This window comes from Saimiri boliviensis, chromosome 2 (assembly GCF_048565385.1).
Source record: "Saimiri boliviensis isolate mSaiBol1 chromosome 2, mSaiBol1.pri, whole genome shotgun sequence".
Taxonomy (NCBI): Eukaryota; Metazoa; Chordata; class Mammalia; order Primates; family Cebidae; genus Saimiri; species Saimiri boliviensis.
The window spans coordinates 187,348,690-187,366,484 of NC_133450.1; the positions used below are offsets into that span (position 1 = coordinate 187,348,690).

Consider the following 17,795-nt stretch of genomic DNA (forward strand, 5'->3'; position numbering starts at 1 on the left):
GTGATCCACCCGCCTCGGCCTCCCAAAGTGCTGGGATTACAGGCTTGAGCCACCGCACCCGGCGTAACTTTTCTTCTAAGCTAATTCTTTGGATGGTTTTGGTCTTGCTGAGGGGAAGGTAGTATAGTTACATAGAAAGAATGTACCTTTTGGAATCATACAAACCATGGTTTGATTAATGGCTCATCTCTTTATAAACTGTGACCTTGGCCAGATTATTTTACAAACTCTCTGAGGTTCAGTTTCTTCATCTACAAAATAACAATGAGAATAACAGTACATTGTATTGGTGTTTTTTTTGTGAAGAGTAAACAAAACATTCATGACAAGAACCAAACCACGGGTTAAAACTTGTCCATCACCACCACCTTCTGACCTCAGTCATTAGTCTGAATAAAGTATTATCTGCTGATGATTTTTTACCTGCTGATATAATTTCTTTTCTTCTTCTTCTTCTTTTTTTTTAATGGTAGATATCCCAGAGGAGGAAGCCAGATATTGGACCTACAAATGGGAGCAATTCAATGCCTTGGGAGCCGACAATGAGGTAGGAGCAGCCTTATTTGCAGTATAGAGAGATGGGAGAAAATCTCTGTTGCTCTTTATAGGTTGCCCTGGGAGGGGCCCAAGAGCATGTCATCCTGAGAATGAAATAATTGAAATTGCATTAAAGAAAAAAGGTAACTGGAAGATTGCCTGAATTGTCACTAGAAGGTTCCATCTTCCATTTATTCTATTCTTCCCACTCTCTCATACTGTGGCACTAGTCTGGCTCTAGACTGTGAGGGAGGGAGCTTGTACTAGGGAATCTGTCCTCTTTTGTTACACCTGTGAGTTGGTGGCATTTCTTTTCTTGTACTATTTCCCAGGTTTTTTATTTGTTTGTTTGTTTTGTTTTGTTTTTTGTTTTTTGTTTTTTGTTTTTTTTGAGACAGAGTTTCGCTCTTGTTACCCAGGCTGGAGTGCAATGGCACAATCTCAGCTCACCGCAACCTCCGCCTCCCGGGTTCAGGCAATTCTCCTGCCTCAGCCTCCTGAGTAGCTGGGATTACAGGCACGCACCACCATGCCCAGCTAATTTTCCCAGGTTTTTGGATATTATTATTATTAGTCTTATTTTTGAGGATGTTGGAACTATTGCATAGTTTGGTCTTGCTGGTCTTATCTGGTGTGTATAAGAGAATACAATCAGCTTAACCTGGGGCATCAGGATTGGAGAAGGTTTTTGTTATTGCTGACGGAGGGAAAAGATGATAAATTTGTTTATTTTCGACATGTGGGCTACTAAAAATGGGTCTGATTATAAGATATATTTTGAGTACCAGAGGATATTTCAGCAGAAATTTTTGATAAACAATTTAATGAGATAATCCAAAGCTGAGGTTTGAATGGGGTAAAGAGCTATAGGCATAGAGCTTCATTAATATATTAGAAACAATTGAAGTAATAGGAATGGAAAAACTTGCTCAAGTAGAGCATATTAAAGTATTAAAGAACAAGAACAAAACCTTGGGAAACCTTAAACATAGAATTCTGAGAAAGAAAAGAGATTAAGAAAGGGCAACCTTGGGCCGGGCGCGGTGACTCAAGCCTGTAATCCCAGCACTTTGGGAGGCCGAGGCGGGTGGATCACGAGGTCAAGAGATCAAGACCATCCTGGTAAACAAGGTGAAACCCTGTCTCTACTAAAAACACAAAAAGTTAGCTGGGCATGGTGGCACGTGCCTGTAATCCCAGCTACTCAGGAGGCTGAGGCAGGAGAATTGCCTGAACCCAGGAGGCGGAGGTTGCGGTGAGCCGAGATCGCGCTATTGCACTCCAGCCTGGGTAACAAGAGCGAAACTCCATTCTTAAAAAAAAAAAAAGGCAACCTTAAAGAGAGAGAATAAGATAACCAAGAAAGATTCATGGAACAAAATAAAAAGAGATTCAAGGCAGAAATTATTGACAGTGTCACATGTTAAAACAAGTGAATTATGAAACAGAGCTATTGGATTTGGTGATTGACGATGAGTATACATCCATAGTCTGGTACAGAAAGCCAAAAATGCAGTGGTTTGATGACTGTATTAGTTTCCTAGAGCTGTCATAACAAAGTACTGCAAACTAGGTGACTTATAACAACCAAAATTTGTTTTAACACAGTTCTGGAGACTAGAAGTCTGAAATTAGGGTGTCAGCAGGATCAGTTTAGCTCTGTTTAGGGGCTCTCAAGGAAGAAGCATTGTCTACCCTTCTCCTACGTCTGATGGTTGCTTGCCGTCCTTGCTATTCCTTAGTTTATAGATGCATCATTCTAATCTCTGCCTCCATTGTCCCATGCCTCCCTGTGTGTCTGTATCTTCACAATGCATTCTCCTGTCACTGTGTGTCTATGTCCAAATTTCCACTGCTTTTATAAGGACACCAGTCATTGAATTAATTGGATTACATCTGCAGAGACCTTGTTTCCAAATAAGGCCATATTCACAGATACTTGGGCTTAGAAGTCTAAAATATCTTCTGCGGGGACATAATTCAACCCACAGTGAATTAAATGAAAGATGAACAATGGCATTTGGGACAAGCAACATCTACTCTTTTCAGGGTTTTTCCTTATCTCCTTTATTCTCGGTAGGCTTTCTGTTATTAAGCTGTATAACTCTTCTTATTCCCATACCTACATTCCCACTTTTCTTCTTTGTTGAAAGCTCCAGTTCCTCCTACTCCATTTAGTGACTCTGAACATTCATACTATCTTTGCATTTACTTTACCCTTTGCGTTTTTGTTCTTTCCGAGCCTGGCTGTGGAGTGGTATTCAGCCTTTCAGACTCCCATTATCTTTGCTTTCCTAGTAAAGAAGCATGTTGTACTTTTCATTTTATACGCTTTACTGTGTGTCATCATGCAGAATCAAGAATGGATTAAAACAATTTAACAGCCAAGTATTACATACAAATGTTGAGGAATTTTATAAGTTTTAATAAAAGTGTTTCTTGGTTTGGAGTTCCCAACTGCATATCAGATTTTTGCTTTCTGTTTTTATTCTAGGGCATGGCACTCACTAAGTTTTCATCTTTCTTTCTTTTTTTTTTTTTTTTTTTTTTTGAGACGGAGTTTCACTCTTGTTACCCAGGCTGGAGTGCAATGGCGCGATCTCGGCTCACCGCAACCTCCGCCTCCTGGGTTCAGGCAATTCTCCTGCCTCAGCCTCCTGAGTAGCTGGGATTACAGGCACACGCCACCATGCCCAGCTAATTTTTTGTATTTTTAGTAGAGACGGGGTTTCACCATGTTGACCAGGACGGTCTCGATCTCTTGACCTCGTGATCCACCCGCCTCGGCCTCCCAAAGTGCTGGGATTACAGGCTTGAGCCACCGTGCCCGGCCTAGTTTTCATCTTTCATCCTCTCTTCCACTGCACTGTTTATCTTTTTAGCAGCTTTTTTGAAATATAATTTATATTTACCATACGGTTCACTCATTTAAAGTTTACAGTTCAGTGGCTTTTACTATCTTTATAGTTGTGCCCGTGGATATCACCACAATTTTGAGTATTTTCATTGCCCCTGTGCCCTTAGCCATCATCTCCATTCTTCCCTATCCTCCTCAGCCCTATGCAACTACTAATCAACCTTCTGTCTCTATTGACCTATTCTGCACATTTCATAAAAATGAAATTATATAACATGTGGTCCTTTGTTTTCTTTCACTTAGCATAACGTTTTCAAGGTTTCATTCATGTTTTAGCATGTAAACAAATTCCTTTTTATTGCCAAATAACTTTCCATTGTATGGATGTAGTACATTTTAAATTCATTCATTAGTTGATGGACAGTTGGGTTGTTTCCACTTTTCAGCTGTTACGGATTTGCTTTCTGTTTTTATTCTAGGGTTTGCCACTCACTAAGTTATCTTTCATCCTCTCTTCCACTATGCCGTTTATCTTTTTAGCAGTTTTACTGAAATATAATTTATATATACCATATAGTTCACTCATTTAAAGCTTATAGTTTGGTGGCTTTTTAGTATCTTCATAGTTGTGCTCTTTGGATACTGCTACAACTCCAAATCAGTTTTTCTTTGAACATTTATATACATGGTTTTGTGTGGACATATGTTTTCATTTCTCTTGGGTATGACTGGGAGTGGAATTGCTAGATCACATGGTAACTCTATTTAACTGATAGACTGTCAGCCTATTTTCCAAAGTGGTTGTGACATTTTATACTCCTACCAGCAGTGTATAAGGGTTTCAGTTTCTTTATATCCTTGTCAGCACTTGTTATTATCTGTCTTTTTTTATTATATCCATTCTTCCATTCTTAGCACGTATGAAGTTGTATCGCATTTTGGTTGTTCTTCCACTTAAAAACTTTATTATTATGGATATTTTGAAACATGAAAAAATATAGAGTTAGTCTTCCCTTTTTTGCTGGAGTATTTTAAAACCAATCCAGCCAGGTGTGGTGGCTCATGCCAGTAATCCCAGCACTTTGGGAGGCCAAGGTGGGCAGATCACTTGAGGTCAGGAGTTCAAGACCAGCCTGGCCAACATGGTGAAACGCTGTCTCTACTAAAAATATAAAAATTAGCCAGACATGGTGGCGGGCACCTGTAATCCTAGCTACTGAGGAGGCTGAAGGCAGGAGAATTGCTCGAACCCAGGAGGCAGAGGCTTCAGTGAGCCAAGATCACATTACTGCACTCCAGTCTGGGTGGCAGAGTGAGACTCCATGTCATAAACAAAAAACAATCCTAGATGTTATTTTGTCTCACCATGAATATATCAGTATAGATTTCTAACAGATAATACTTAAACAAATGCCGTTGTCACATTGACTTTAGCAGTGTCATCCAATATCTAGTCTTATCAGTTTCTTTTATTAGCTAGAAGATATTTTTATACAGTTGATTTTTTCATTTCAGGAGCCAGAAATTAGGGTGTCAGCAGGATCTGTTTAGCTCTGTTGTGCCCATTTGGCTATTATGTCTCTTAAATCATTTTACTTTATTTTATTTTTATATTTTTTGTAGAGATGGTGTTTCACCATATTGCCCAGTCTGGTCTCGAACTTTTGGGTTCAAGTGGTCTGCCTGCTTTAGGCATACACCACGATGCCCAGCTAATTTTTGTATTTTTTGTAGTGACAGGGTTTCACCTTGTTGCCCAGTCTGGTCTTGAACTCCTGGCCTCAAGTGATCTGCCCTCCTCGGCCTCCCAAAGTGCTGGCATTTCAGGTGTAATCCACCATGGTTGGCCTTGATATTCTGATTATATTATCCCTTCGGCATTTATGAGCTATGATTTGTCTACAAAAATGAATTTTCTCTTACTAGCTATTTGATTCACCGAAGTATAGTCTGTATAAGAAAAACATTCTCACGTGTGTCTGTAGTTCCAGCTTATTCGGGTGGCTGAGGCTGGAGGATCTCTTGAGTACAGGAGTTCTGGGCTGCAGTGCGCTATGCCGATCGGATGTCCGCACGAAGTTCGGCATCAATATGGTGACCTCCCGGGAGCAGGGGACCACGAGGTTGCCTAAGGAGGGGTGAAACGGCCCAGGTCAGAAATGGAGCAGGTCAAAACTCCCGTGCTGATCAGTAGTGGGATCGTGCCTGTGAATAGCCACTGTACTCCAGCCTGGGAAACATAGTGAGACTGTCTCTTAAAATAAATAAATAAATAAGAAAAAAAAAGAAAAGAAAAACATTCTCTTTGTCTATTTTTAGAATAATGAATTGTTGCCTCAGCAACTTCTCAAGATGACCAATAAGTTGTTTTCTTTTTTAAATGGAATATTACTATGTATTTATGGATTTTGGTATATTTGATTATATATTTCAACCCATTGCAATTATTCTTTTATGGAGACAAGGTCTTGCTCTGTTGTCCAGTCTGGAGTGCAGTGATATACTCATAGCTCACTACTTCTTCAAACTTTTAGGTTCAAGTGATCCTCCTAGTTCAGCCTCCCAAGTAGCAGAGACTACAGGCACACATCACCACAGCTAGCTAGTTTTTAAATTTTTTGTGGAGATGGGGTCTTGCTATGTTGCCGAGGCTGGACATTCTTTTTGATACTAAAATGATCTCATCTTTGTTAATGGGAGTTTCTTCAAGTTGGCTTCTGTCTCTTCTCTTTTTCTATTTTTATCATGAAAAAAATTAAGTATACATAAAAATAGAGGAATAATAAGAGGAAGCTCATGTGTATACCCACCCCTAAGATTCAATAATTACCAGGATTTCATCAAACTTGCTGCAAATTCATTTTAAAAATACAATATAGAGTGTAACTTTTTTATTCTACTATGTGTAACATTTCCCATACACCCCGTGGGCCTAGAAGCACTAATCAAGACTGACTTGGGCACCTACCACTTTATAGAGTTGGACGGTACCACATTGTATTACTTTTCCTACTCATGGACAATTAGGTTTTTGCAACTATAAATGCATGCTGCAGTGAACATTTCTTAACCTGTTTCTCTGTTCTTATATCTGAGAGATTCTCTGGGTGTATACCTGGAAGAATAGTTGTTTGGTTGTAGGATATACCCTGTTCAGCCTTACTAGATATTACTAAATTGTCCTCTAGAGTGATTGTACCAATTTACATCTACCCTTTTCCTGCTTCACTGTTTCATTACTGACACTTGATGTTATCAGATTTTAAATTATTATTAATCTAATGAGTATAGAAATTGTTTTAATTTGTATTTCCCTGTTTATTGGTGAGATTTGTTCATCATTTATTCACCAAATCAATTATTAAGCATCATGTACCCTGCACTATTGTGTGTCTGATAGACATCAGAGGTTGAAGATCCCTGCCCTCATGGATCACATAGGCAGAATCAGACAATAAGCAGGAAATATAATAAATATAGTTAAGTATTAAAAGGTGAGAAGTGCTATCGGGGATGTCTTAGTCTATTTGGATTGCTGTAACAGTGCAAACTGGATAGCTTATAAACAAAACAGAAGCTTATTTCTTATAGTTCTGGAGGCTGGGAAGTCCATGATCAAGGCACTGGCACATTCATTGTCTGGTGAGGGCCCATTTCCTTGTTCATAGACAGTGTCTTGCCGTGTTCTCATATAATGGAGCATGCTCTCTGGAGCCTCTTTTATAAGGATACTTATGCCATCTATGAAGCCTCCACCTTCATGACCTAATCATCTCCCAAAGGCCCTACCTCCTAGTGTCATCACACAAGTGAATTTTTGGTGAGGGCAGGGGCAGTGGGATACAAACTTTCAGACCATAATAGGGGGGAAGATATTTTTTCTTCACACAAGTGTTATACTACTTTTGTTAGATTTTTTTCCTCCCTAATTGTTGCAAATAGTACATTCTAAAAATTACATTTTCTAATCGGTTATCACATTATTATTATAAGTAAATGCCTTGCTGCTCATCTTTTTAAAGTACTGGTCTTACTCAACTCTTATTAATAGTTCTAATAGTTCAGCGATTCCCTTAGATTTTCTATGTAGCTAGCTTTTGCATCTTTAAGTTTTTATTCTCCTTCCAATCCTTACCCTTTATTTTTCTAAGTGTTTGAATTGTTTATACTATATATAATATGTATATAATATATATAATTATATATATAAATATATATATATATAAATTACATATATGTATATATGTAAATTTTTTTTAGACAGATTCTCACTTTTTCATCCAGGCTGGAGTGCATGATCTTGGCTCACTGCAATCTCCACTTCCCGGGCTCAAGCGATTCTCCTGCCTCAGCCTCCCAAGTAGCTGGGATTATAGGCATGTGCCACTATACCTGGCTAATTCTTGTATTTTGAATAGAGATGGGTTTTCACCATGTTAGCCAGGTTGGTCTCGAACTCCTGACCTCAAGTGATCTGCCTGCCTTGGACTCCCAAAGTGCTGGGATTACAGGAGGGAGCTGTGCCAGGCCTGTTTATACATATATTTTTATTAACAGACTTTATTCCTTAGAAGTTTTAGATTTACAGAAATATTGAGCAGATATTTATCCCATCCCCCCCTTATCTTATAATTTCCCTTATTATTAACATCTTACATTTATGTAACTGCCAAACAGGTTCACCTTGTTTGCTGCCTAGAGGCTGATTCATGAAGACAGGGGAATTGCAATGGAAAAAGAGTAATTCACACAAAGCCATCTGTGCAGGACACCGCTGTTTTATTATTACTTAAATCAGTGTCTGGGAGCATTTGGGCATCAGAATTTTTAAAGATAAATTGGCAGGTAGGGGTTAGGTAGTGGGGAACGCTGATTGGTCAGGTCATAGATGGAATCATAGCTGGTAGAAGTGAATTTTTCTTGCTGTCTTCTGTTCTTGTGTGGGATGGTAGAACTGGTTGGGCCAGATTATGGGTCTGAGTGGTGTCAGCTGATCCATCTAGTGCAGGGTCTGCAAAATGTCTCAAGCACTGATCTTAGGTTTTACAATAGTGATGTTATTCCCAGAGCAATTTGGGAAGGTTCAGACTTCTTGGAGTCAGAGGCTGCATGACCGCTAAAGTGATTTCTAATCTTGTAGCTAGTTTTATTAGTCCTGCAAAGGCAGACTGGTCCCCAGGCAAGAAGGGAATCCTTTTGGAAAAGGGCTGTTATCAATTTTGTTTCAGAGTCAAAACCTTGAATTGAATTCCTTCCCAAAGTTAGTTCAGCTTATGTCCAGGTATGAACAAGGACAGCTTAAAGGTTAGAAGCAAGATGGAACTGGTTAGATCTGATTTCTTTCACTGTCATAATTTCCTTAGTTACGATTTTTGCAAAGGTAGTTTCATTAGTATAATACATTTGTTACAGGTAATGAACTAATATTTATAAATTATTATTAACTAAAGAGTTAGTGTTATTTATTTATTTTATTGTTAACTAAAAAAAAAGCTAAAATTCCATAGTTTATTCAGATTTCCTTCGTTTTTACCTTGTGTCTTTTTTGTTATTGTTCCAGGATCTCATCCAGGATATTGCATTACACTTAGTTGTCATGTCTCCTTAGGCTTCTCTTGGCTGTGACATTTTCTCAGACTTTTCTTGTTTCTCATGACCTTTTATTTGAAACATTCAATGCCTAAGACATCCAGTATAATTTTTAACAATGTAAGAGTGGAGAGCCTTGTCTGTCTTCTGACTGTAAGGAGACTGCTTCATAAGTTTTAAAGCAGGCGTCCCCAAACTAGGGCCCGTGGGCCGGGCCGCATGCAGCCCCCTGAGGCCATTTATCCGGCCCCCCGCCACACTTCAGGAAGGGGCACCTCTTTCATTGGTGGTCAGTGAGAGGAGCACAGTTATGTGGCGGCCCTCCAACGGTCTGAGGGACAGTGAACTGGCCCCCTGTGTAAAAAGTTTGGGGATGCCTGTTTTAAAGTATGCTGTTTGCCATGGATTTTGGTAGCTACTCTTTATTAGATTAAGGAAATTCTATTTTCTTTCTTATTTTCTAAGGATTTTTGTCATGAGAAAGTATGGAGTTTTATCAAATCTTTTTCTGCATCTATTAGATCATATAGCTTTTGATCTGGTTAATATGGTGAATTACATAAGTAGACTTTCATATATTGAACTGTCCTAGCATTTAATGTCCACCTGGATAGGATATATGTACATTTATATGCTAACACTCATACATATGCACACATATGCATACATAGTCACATAGAAGTATTACACACACTTATAAAATGTGAGAGATTTGGCCTAGTAATCTATTAATTAGGATTTTGTCTCTATATTCATAAATGAAATTGACCTGTAATTTTCCTTTCTTGTACTATCCTTGTCTGTTTTTTGTAAATAAATTTTGTGGCTTTTTTCTTAGCCATCTTCACATTATTAATTATACTCTAGTTGGACTTCAGCTTTCTGTTTTGGGCCTGGAACAGATTCATTAAATGTAGCTTCTGAAAATATCTACTCTGATCTCTTAGGTCTCAATTCTTGAATACTTAAAATTTTGGGATTCCTCATGGTTATGCCTATGTACTGTCTTCAAAAATTATAATTATTTGTAGTGGCTATTATATATAACTAAGTCCTTTTGTTACTTTGGAGTGGATGTTTGACCTGCAAGATGTTTTGAACTTGGCTGGGCATGGTGGCTCACACCTGTAATCCCAGCATTTTGGGAGACTGAGGCTGGCGGATCACTGGAGGTCAGGAGTCCAAAAACAGCCTGTCCAACATGGTGAAACCCTGTCTCTACTAAAAAATACAAAAATTAGCCGAGTGTGGTGGCTCACACCTGTAATCTCAGCTAATTGGGAGGCTGAGGCATAAGAATGCTTGAACCCTGGAGGTGAAGGTTGCAGCAAGTTGAGATCTCACCACTGAACTCCAGCCTGGCAAAAGAGCAAGAATCCATCTCAAAAAAAAAAAAAAAAAAAGATGTTTTAAACATTTCTGTGATTGGCAGTTTTGTTAGTGCTATGATACTGTTTACACTGCACCTGACTTCTGATCGTTCTCCATGGAAATTAGTAATAACAGTGTTTACCTCTGATATTTGTACCATATTTTATTGCTTATAAAGTATATTTGTCTACAAAAAGTGTTTTGTATTTCGGATCCCAACCATTTGAAATGCTCTTCACCACTGATACTCATAAGACTGTTATGTACAACACCATTATCATTTGTCTGGATTATTGCAATAATTACTCTATTTTTCCTCGTGTTCCCTACAGTTCAACATATACAGTAGCCAGATCGATCTTTTAAAAGTATAATCATATCATAATCCTCTCATGTTTAAAACCCTAAAGGGCTCCTCAGTACATTAGAAAAGTCCAAATTTTTACCCTGATTTACAAATTCTGGCTAGAACAAGGCCTTGCACATAGTGGATATTCAATCAATATTTGTTGCGTGAATAAATAACTCATTTGTTGGCAGTTTTAGAGAAGTTCTGACTTGCCTAGGATCTCATAGTTTATGAATAAGTGGCCAGGTCAGGATGAGAACACATCTCATGTTTGCAAGTTCCTGGTCAAGATACGTTTTTATAATTCTCCAGTGGACTCTGAACCAAATTATTCTGTCTTTCAGACTCTGGGTACCCCTGTTAATTTGTTTGTTCCTTTCTCTTTTACCTTCTGAATCCAGCCCATCCTCAAGAATTGCACATAATTCTTCCCTTTTATAGAATATTTTCTTATGTCTTCAGTACCTGGTATTTGTTTTTGTGGTGGTCGTGGTGGGTGGGATGGTGGAGACTGCAGTGCTAGTGGGAGAGGAACTCTTATAGATACCAAATATTGCACCACATGCTTAGGTAAGCAGTTTGACTTATTTCACATGTGACCTTATGAATGAAGAAGCACTATTGCTTAGAAGTGAGAAAAGAGCCCCAGACAGGTTTTCATCTGGCTCACCTGAATGGGGAAATCTTCTATACATTAGCCCCAGGAAAACTCAGAGGACAGTGAAATAGTCTAGGGATTCCAAGGTCAAACCTTCTACAGCTGCCTGGCAGAGCTGGGTGGGTGCCCAGGTTCCCTTGGTCAGGACAGCTCTTTACTGTCCTGCTTTATTTAGTCTGTCTCACTGGGCCAGGCCCATAACCCATAGTCTGGCCTGTATGTCAGGATCACACAGAGAAAATAGGAGCAAGGTGTTCTGTTTCTGTTCAATAAAAATTTTGTCTCCAAACACTAAACCCTTTTATAGGTAGCTGTGATTTTTTTTTTTTTTCCTCTCTTTACTTGGGCCTCTGATTGTATTTTTTTTCTCCTTTCTGCTTCTAGTATCCTAGTCAAGAAGAAAGCCAGAGGAAGCCATTGTCCACTGCTGCCGCCCAGTGTTGTAAGTGAGAAACTTGTCTGTGAATCCCTTAATTGCAGCTTTCTGTCGCTTCTCCAAACACGGCTTATTCGAGTTGTGGAAGGTAGAGACTTATTCGAGTTGTGGAAGGTAGAGACGTCATGTGTGTAAACAGAAGATATTCCTGAAGCACATCTGTCTAAGCACCTACCTCTGATGGTTATCTATTAGCTTTAGGGAGAAGTGTTTTGGTTTCGTGTGACCGTAGGCAGGGGAGTAGGGCTTATCTTTTTTCTACATTTACTAACTTCTAGCCCTGGGGGAATGACCCCCTCTATCCCTGTCTTTAAGGCTCAGTTTAAATATCATCACTTCTGGGTAATCTTTGTGCTGTTTTCTCCTTCCTCCAACTCTAACTTAGGTCTCTTCTGTGTGCTTCCATTCTACCCTGTGTGCACATCTATCATATGACATATATATATTTAGTGGACATGAACATAAAGTTTTAAAAGACATAGACATTGTTCCATTTTATATTCCTTGCATTTGGCTCAACACCGGATACATAGTACACCTCAATAAAATTTGATGAATAATTGACTGAAATGAGAGAACATGTTATTTCTCCTGAGACTAATTTGTCAAGATCACACAGATTACTTCTTGAAATGAGCCAAACATTTTTGGTATATTGTTACCTTCTCCTCAGTTTCCCTCAAAACAGCCTGAGGAAACACTAAAGGACTGACTTAGGGTCTGATCTATTTCACTTTTTCAGCCTGTGATATGTGTGTGGCCGGGGTTGGGGGAGGATTGTGCTACTTTTGTGTTGCCCTGGTTTTTGCTGAATCTCATGCCAAACTTCATCAACTACAAGTAGCAGATGATACCAATGATTGCAGCATTTGTTGTTGTATTACTAGTAACAATAAGAACTATAGGCTGGACATGGTTCCCAGCACTTTGGGAGGCTGAGGCAGGAGGATTGCTTGAACCCAGGAGTTTGAGACCAGCTGGGACAACATACTGAGACCTCATCTCTACCAAAAAAAAAAAAAAAAAAAATTAGCCAGGTGTGGTGGCATGTGCCTGTATTCTCAGATACTTGGAAAGCTGAGGTGGGAGGATGGCTTGAGCCTGGGAAATCGAGGCTGCAGTGAGCCATTCCAAGAGCTTAAGTATACTAACTTATTTAAACATCACAACAACGCTAAGACAGATTTTACTGTTGTTCCCATTTTTGAGATCAGGAAACTGAAGCATAAACAGATTGAGTAATTCGCCACAAATCACATAGCTAGTAACTGGTGAAGTAAATATTTAAACACAGAAAACCTGACTTCATAGCCCCTATCTCTGTGTGAACTACTGTATTATATTGCTTCCTTCATATTGTTTCTGAAAAGGAAAACCTCTGTCCATGGTTTGTGAATCTGCTGGTTGCCTTTCATTTGGTACATTCTATAGGCCACTATCACGATAAAACTAAAGGCCAGTGGTTGAGGTGAACGTTTACAAAATTAATTTAAAGAAAACCTATTTTTCCTATGACTTATTGTTAACTTTCGTTTTTTGCCATTTAGGGCCAAACGTTTAAAGTCATAGGAGGTCAGAAGAATCTGACTGAAAAGCATGTTGTGAATTAAAAGCAGGTTGTGAATTACAGATCCTTTTCAAAACTCATTGTAATGAGTTCATTTTGATTGATTTAATCTTTTAAACCTTTTCCCAGGACTCTAATGAGAAGCAAAATGTAACAATTGAGATTTCATTTCCTATTCCTTCCTGGTCTCATTGAAGAAATGCAGTTGAAGTGATTAAAGCGCAAATGCCGTGAGGGTGGGAGGAAATCAAAAGCTAAAATAATCAAGCACCTTTATTCTCATACATTTTTCATATGTTTACAGGCTATTTTATTTTTCTGTAAATAAGCCATTCTTGTCTTTTGCATGCTCCCTCATATATTTTAATTTTGAGAGATGTTAAACTTATAGAAAAGTTGAAAGAACAGTACCAAGAACACTCATTACTCTTTGCTAGGTTCAGCGACAAGCATTTTGCCAGATTTGCTCTTGCCATCATCCGTGTCTTATTTTTCTCTCATTTTTCTCTATCTCTGTCTCTATACATACATACACAAAAATACACACAAGTATTTTCAGAATCATTTGAATATAAGCTGCACACATTATAACACATCAGTATGTTTCTGCTCAGAGCTAGGAAAGCCAACATAACTGAAATACCATGATCACAATCAAGAAATTTAATACTGATATAGTAATAGTGTCTAAAATATAGTCTATATTAAGATCTCCTGAATTGTCCCCAAAATATTTTGAAAGCTTTATTTTATTTTATTTATTTCTTTTTCCTGGAAAACTAAAGCAATTACAATTTTTTTTTACATTTTAAAAAATTTAATTTTTAGTTTTTATGGGTACATAGTAGGCATTTATGGAGTACATGAGTATTTTGATACAGGCATACGATGAATAATCACATCAAGGTAAATGAGATATCCATCATCTCAAGCATTTATCATTTCTTTCTGTTACAAATACTCCAATTATACTCTTTTAGTTATTTAAAAATGTGTAATAAATTGTTGACTATAGGCACCCGACTGTGCTTGCAAATATTAGATCTTATTCATTCTAGCTTATTCATTCATTTATTGTACCCATTAACCATCCATACTCTCCTCCCACTGCCAACTCCCCTTCCCAGCTTCTGGTAATCATCCTTCTACTCTGTCTCCATGAATTCAAATTGTTTTAATTTTTAGCTCCCACAAATGAGTAAGAACATGTGAAGTTTATCTTTCTGTGCCTGGCTTATTTCATGCAACATAATGTCCTCCAGTTCCATCTGTATTGTTGTAAATGGCAGGATCTCATTCTTTTTTTATGGATAAATAGTACTCCATTGTATTTATATACCACATTTTTCTTTTCCATTCATCTGTTGATAGATACTTAGGCTGCTTCCAAATCTTGCCTATTGTGGACAGTGCTGTAACAAACAGAGGAGTGAAGATATCTCTCTGATATACTTTCATAGCCCTCCCCCGCCATGATCTAGTCAAGAACTACACATTTCATTTATTGTCCTCTTTATCCTTCCTTCTACATATTTTATTTATTGTCCTGTTTCTTCAGCCATCCTTCCTTCCTCCTTTTCTTTTCTTTCTCTCTCTTTCCATCCTTTTTTCCCCTTCCTTTCCTTTTCCCTTTTCCTTTTTCTTCTTTTCTTTTTTCTTTTCCTTTCCCCTTCCCTTTCCTTTCTTTCCTTTCTCGAGACGGAGTCTCGCTCCATTGTTTGCGCTGGAGTGCAGTGTTGCAGTCTTGGCTCACTGTAAGCTTTTCTTCCCACATTCAAGCACTCCTCCTGCCTCAGCCTCCCAAATGGCTGGGACTACAGGCATGTGTCACCACACCTGGCTAATTTTTGTATTTTTAGTAGAGAAGGAGTTTCACCATGTTGGCCAGACTGGTCTTGAACTTCTGACCTCAAATGATCTGTGTGCCTTGGTCTCCAAAACTGCTGGGATTATAAGCGTTGAACCACTAAGCCCAGTTGAGTCCTTGTTCTTAACCTGGGTTTGCTGCTGTTTCTCTGTGACTTTGGAAGTCTTCCTACTGTCAACTTCAGTTTCTTGACGTAATAAATGGAAGTGTCATTTTAGATGATCTCTAGGACTCTTTTAGCTGTAGCATCATATGACCCTATTACTTCCTAGTCCTCAAATGCCTTCACATAGATGGTGCCTCCACTACCCCGAATGTTAGGCTCAATCCTCTGCAGCTATTTATAAGGTTTTTCCAAAGTATTTTCAGAAATCACTGGGCTACTGCTCTAAAGAAACTCTCCCTTTGATACAAGAGTTAACTTTGACTGGAAGTGGTGGCTCATTCCTGTAATCCCAGCACTTTGGGAAGCCAAGGCAGGAGAATCCCTTGAGGTCAGGAGTTTGAGACCAGCCTGGGCAACATAGTGAGAACCTGGTCTCTATTTAAAAACAGGTAAGTTTAAAAAATTAAACAATGAAAAGAGTTACTCTAGCCCCAGTTACTTGCTTAAAGATGATGGGATTCTTTAAAAGTATTGAGACAAACTACTGCTTCTCCCAATATTTTGTCTCAGGTCAAACCTTTCTCTTTTTTTTTTTGAGACAGAGTTTCGCTCTTGTTGCCCAGGCTGGAGTGCAATGGCGCGATCTCGGCTCACTGCAACCTCCGCCTCCTGGGTTCAGGCAATTCTCCTGCCTCAGCCTCCTGAGTAGCTGGGATTACAGGCACACGCCACCATGCCCAGCTAATTTTTAGTATTTTTAGTAGAGACAGGGTTTCACCATGTTGACCAGGATGGTCTCGATCTCTTGATCTCGTGATCCACCCGCCTTGGCCTCCCAAAGTGCTGGGATTACAGGCTTGAGCCACCGCGCCCGGCCAAACCTTTCTCTTTTAACATCCAGTAGCAATATTCTGTGTTCACGTTTATTCTGGGAAGTTTTTGTCTCATTTGGTAACAGTGGTATATTTTTAAAATGTTGTTGGGTAATTATTGTGATTTATTATGTCCATTTGTTTTCTATCCCCCATATTATTATCAGTTCTAGTATTTGACTGACTTATGCCCATTTCTTGAAAGAAAGGAAAGACAGAGAGCAGAAGAAATAATTTTTGTGGCTTTAGCTTCCTAAAGCCTATTTTAGGAGAATATATAAAATGTTCTGGACTAATGTTGTGAGAGGGAGCAGAGTTTCACCTGCATCTCTCAATTTCTAATTAACAGCAGCTTCTTTTGACTTGAATGAGAGGAGAGAAATGCAAGGAGAATGAGGAAAGAAAGTAAATGACCAGAGTAGACACATTGGGACCTTGTGTCTGTTTCCAGTGTTAGAGCACTGGTAAAGCAGCAGGAATCAAAGAGGGCATGGCTAGGTGTTGTGTCTAGGCAGAGGGACCATCACAAAGAGATTCATGTGCTCCAAGTTGCCCATGATTCCTGGGGTTTCTAGAAGTGGGAAAGTGAGGCTCTGGTCCTATTGGAACCACTCAGGCAGGAATAACAGATGCCTCATAAATGTTCTCTGTCCACGTGACTAAGGACTAGAGGAGATCTGGAATATCTTGATGAATGCCAGTTCACAAAGACATATCCATGCCATGGGCAGTCACTTCACTGCAGTATCATTATCATCATCTTTTTTTTGTTTTTAAAATACTTTAAGTTCTGGGTTACAGGTGCAGAAACACTGCAGTGCTGCAGTACTCAGCAGTCTTCATGGGATGCGGCAAGACTTACATTGAGATTGAGGAATGCATGTGTTCTAAGAGTGATAACGTTAGTCTTCCTGGGAGACGTATTGATCTCTTTGTTGGTGGTTGTTGCCTGTTGTTGCCTCTCTGGCTGATGCTGCTTGGTTGTTCTTGTCCTCTGAGGGATAGGTGAGTGCGAGCTTTCTCATTGGGGTACAGGTATGAGTCTCCAAAAGTTATTTTTGGGGACTCCCTGGGGTCTTATGTGAGTGATTGCTCTGGTTCAACTTCTTTTGTCCTGCCACGGAAAGATGTACTTAGCTTGTTGCTGCTGGTATATCACTTAGAGGCTTCTTGAATGGGGAAATATCAAGATAACTCTAACTCAGCCACATTCCACAGAATTCATATGACCCATGGGAACTCACGTATCCTTGCCCTGAGAAACAAAGGATAGGCAGGCAGTTCCATTCTCTTCTCTGCCTCCCAGACCTGCTTCCTCTGTTCCTTTTGGCTGCTTAGGTAGGTACACAGTTCATATTAGCAAGTCTCCTGCCTAAGTAGACATCCAGCCTGTCTGGCTCTACTTCCATTCTTGTAGGCACCCCTAACCTTTGTGAATTGTGAAGCTCCTCCTCACTTGGATTCAGAGCAGAAAAACATTCATTTTTCTCCTCCCCGGGAGGTCGGGAAGGGAAGGAGGAACCTCTTTTCACCAACAATTGCTCTCGCAAAGGTTGCTAGGTGCCACATTGACATAGACATTCTAC

The 17,795-nt window shown here is 39.2% G+C and overlaps 1 protein-coding gene across 5 annotated transcripts in view; it reads left to right on the forward strand.

Annotated features, from left to right (window-relative positions):
• Nucleotides 1–17,795, forward strand: part of UNC13B (unc-13 homolog B) — a 237,284-nt gene that overhangs the window by 83,079 nt on the left and 136,410 nt on the right. For all 5 annotated transcript variants that reach the window (XM_074395019.1, XM_074395017.1, XM_074395018.1 and 2 more), the window contains exons 6-7: nucleotides 474–547; nucleotides 11,746–11,803. In XM_074395019.1, the coding sequence (XP_074251120.1) occupies nucleotides 474–547; nucleotides 11,746–11,803 (132 nt within the window). The remainder of the gene's footprint in view (nucleotides 1–473; nucleotides 548–11,745; nucleotides 11,804–17,795) is intronic.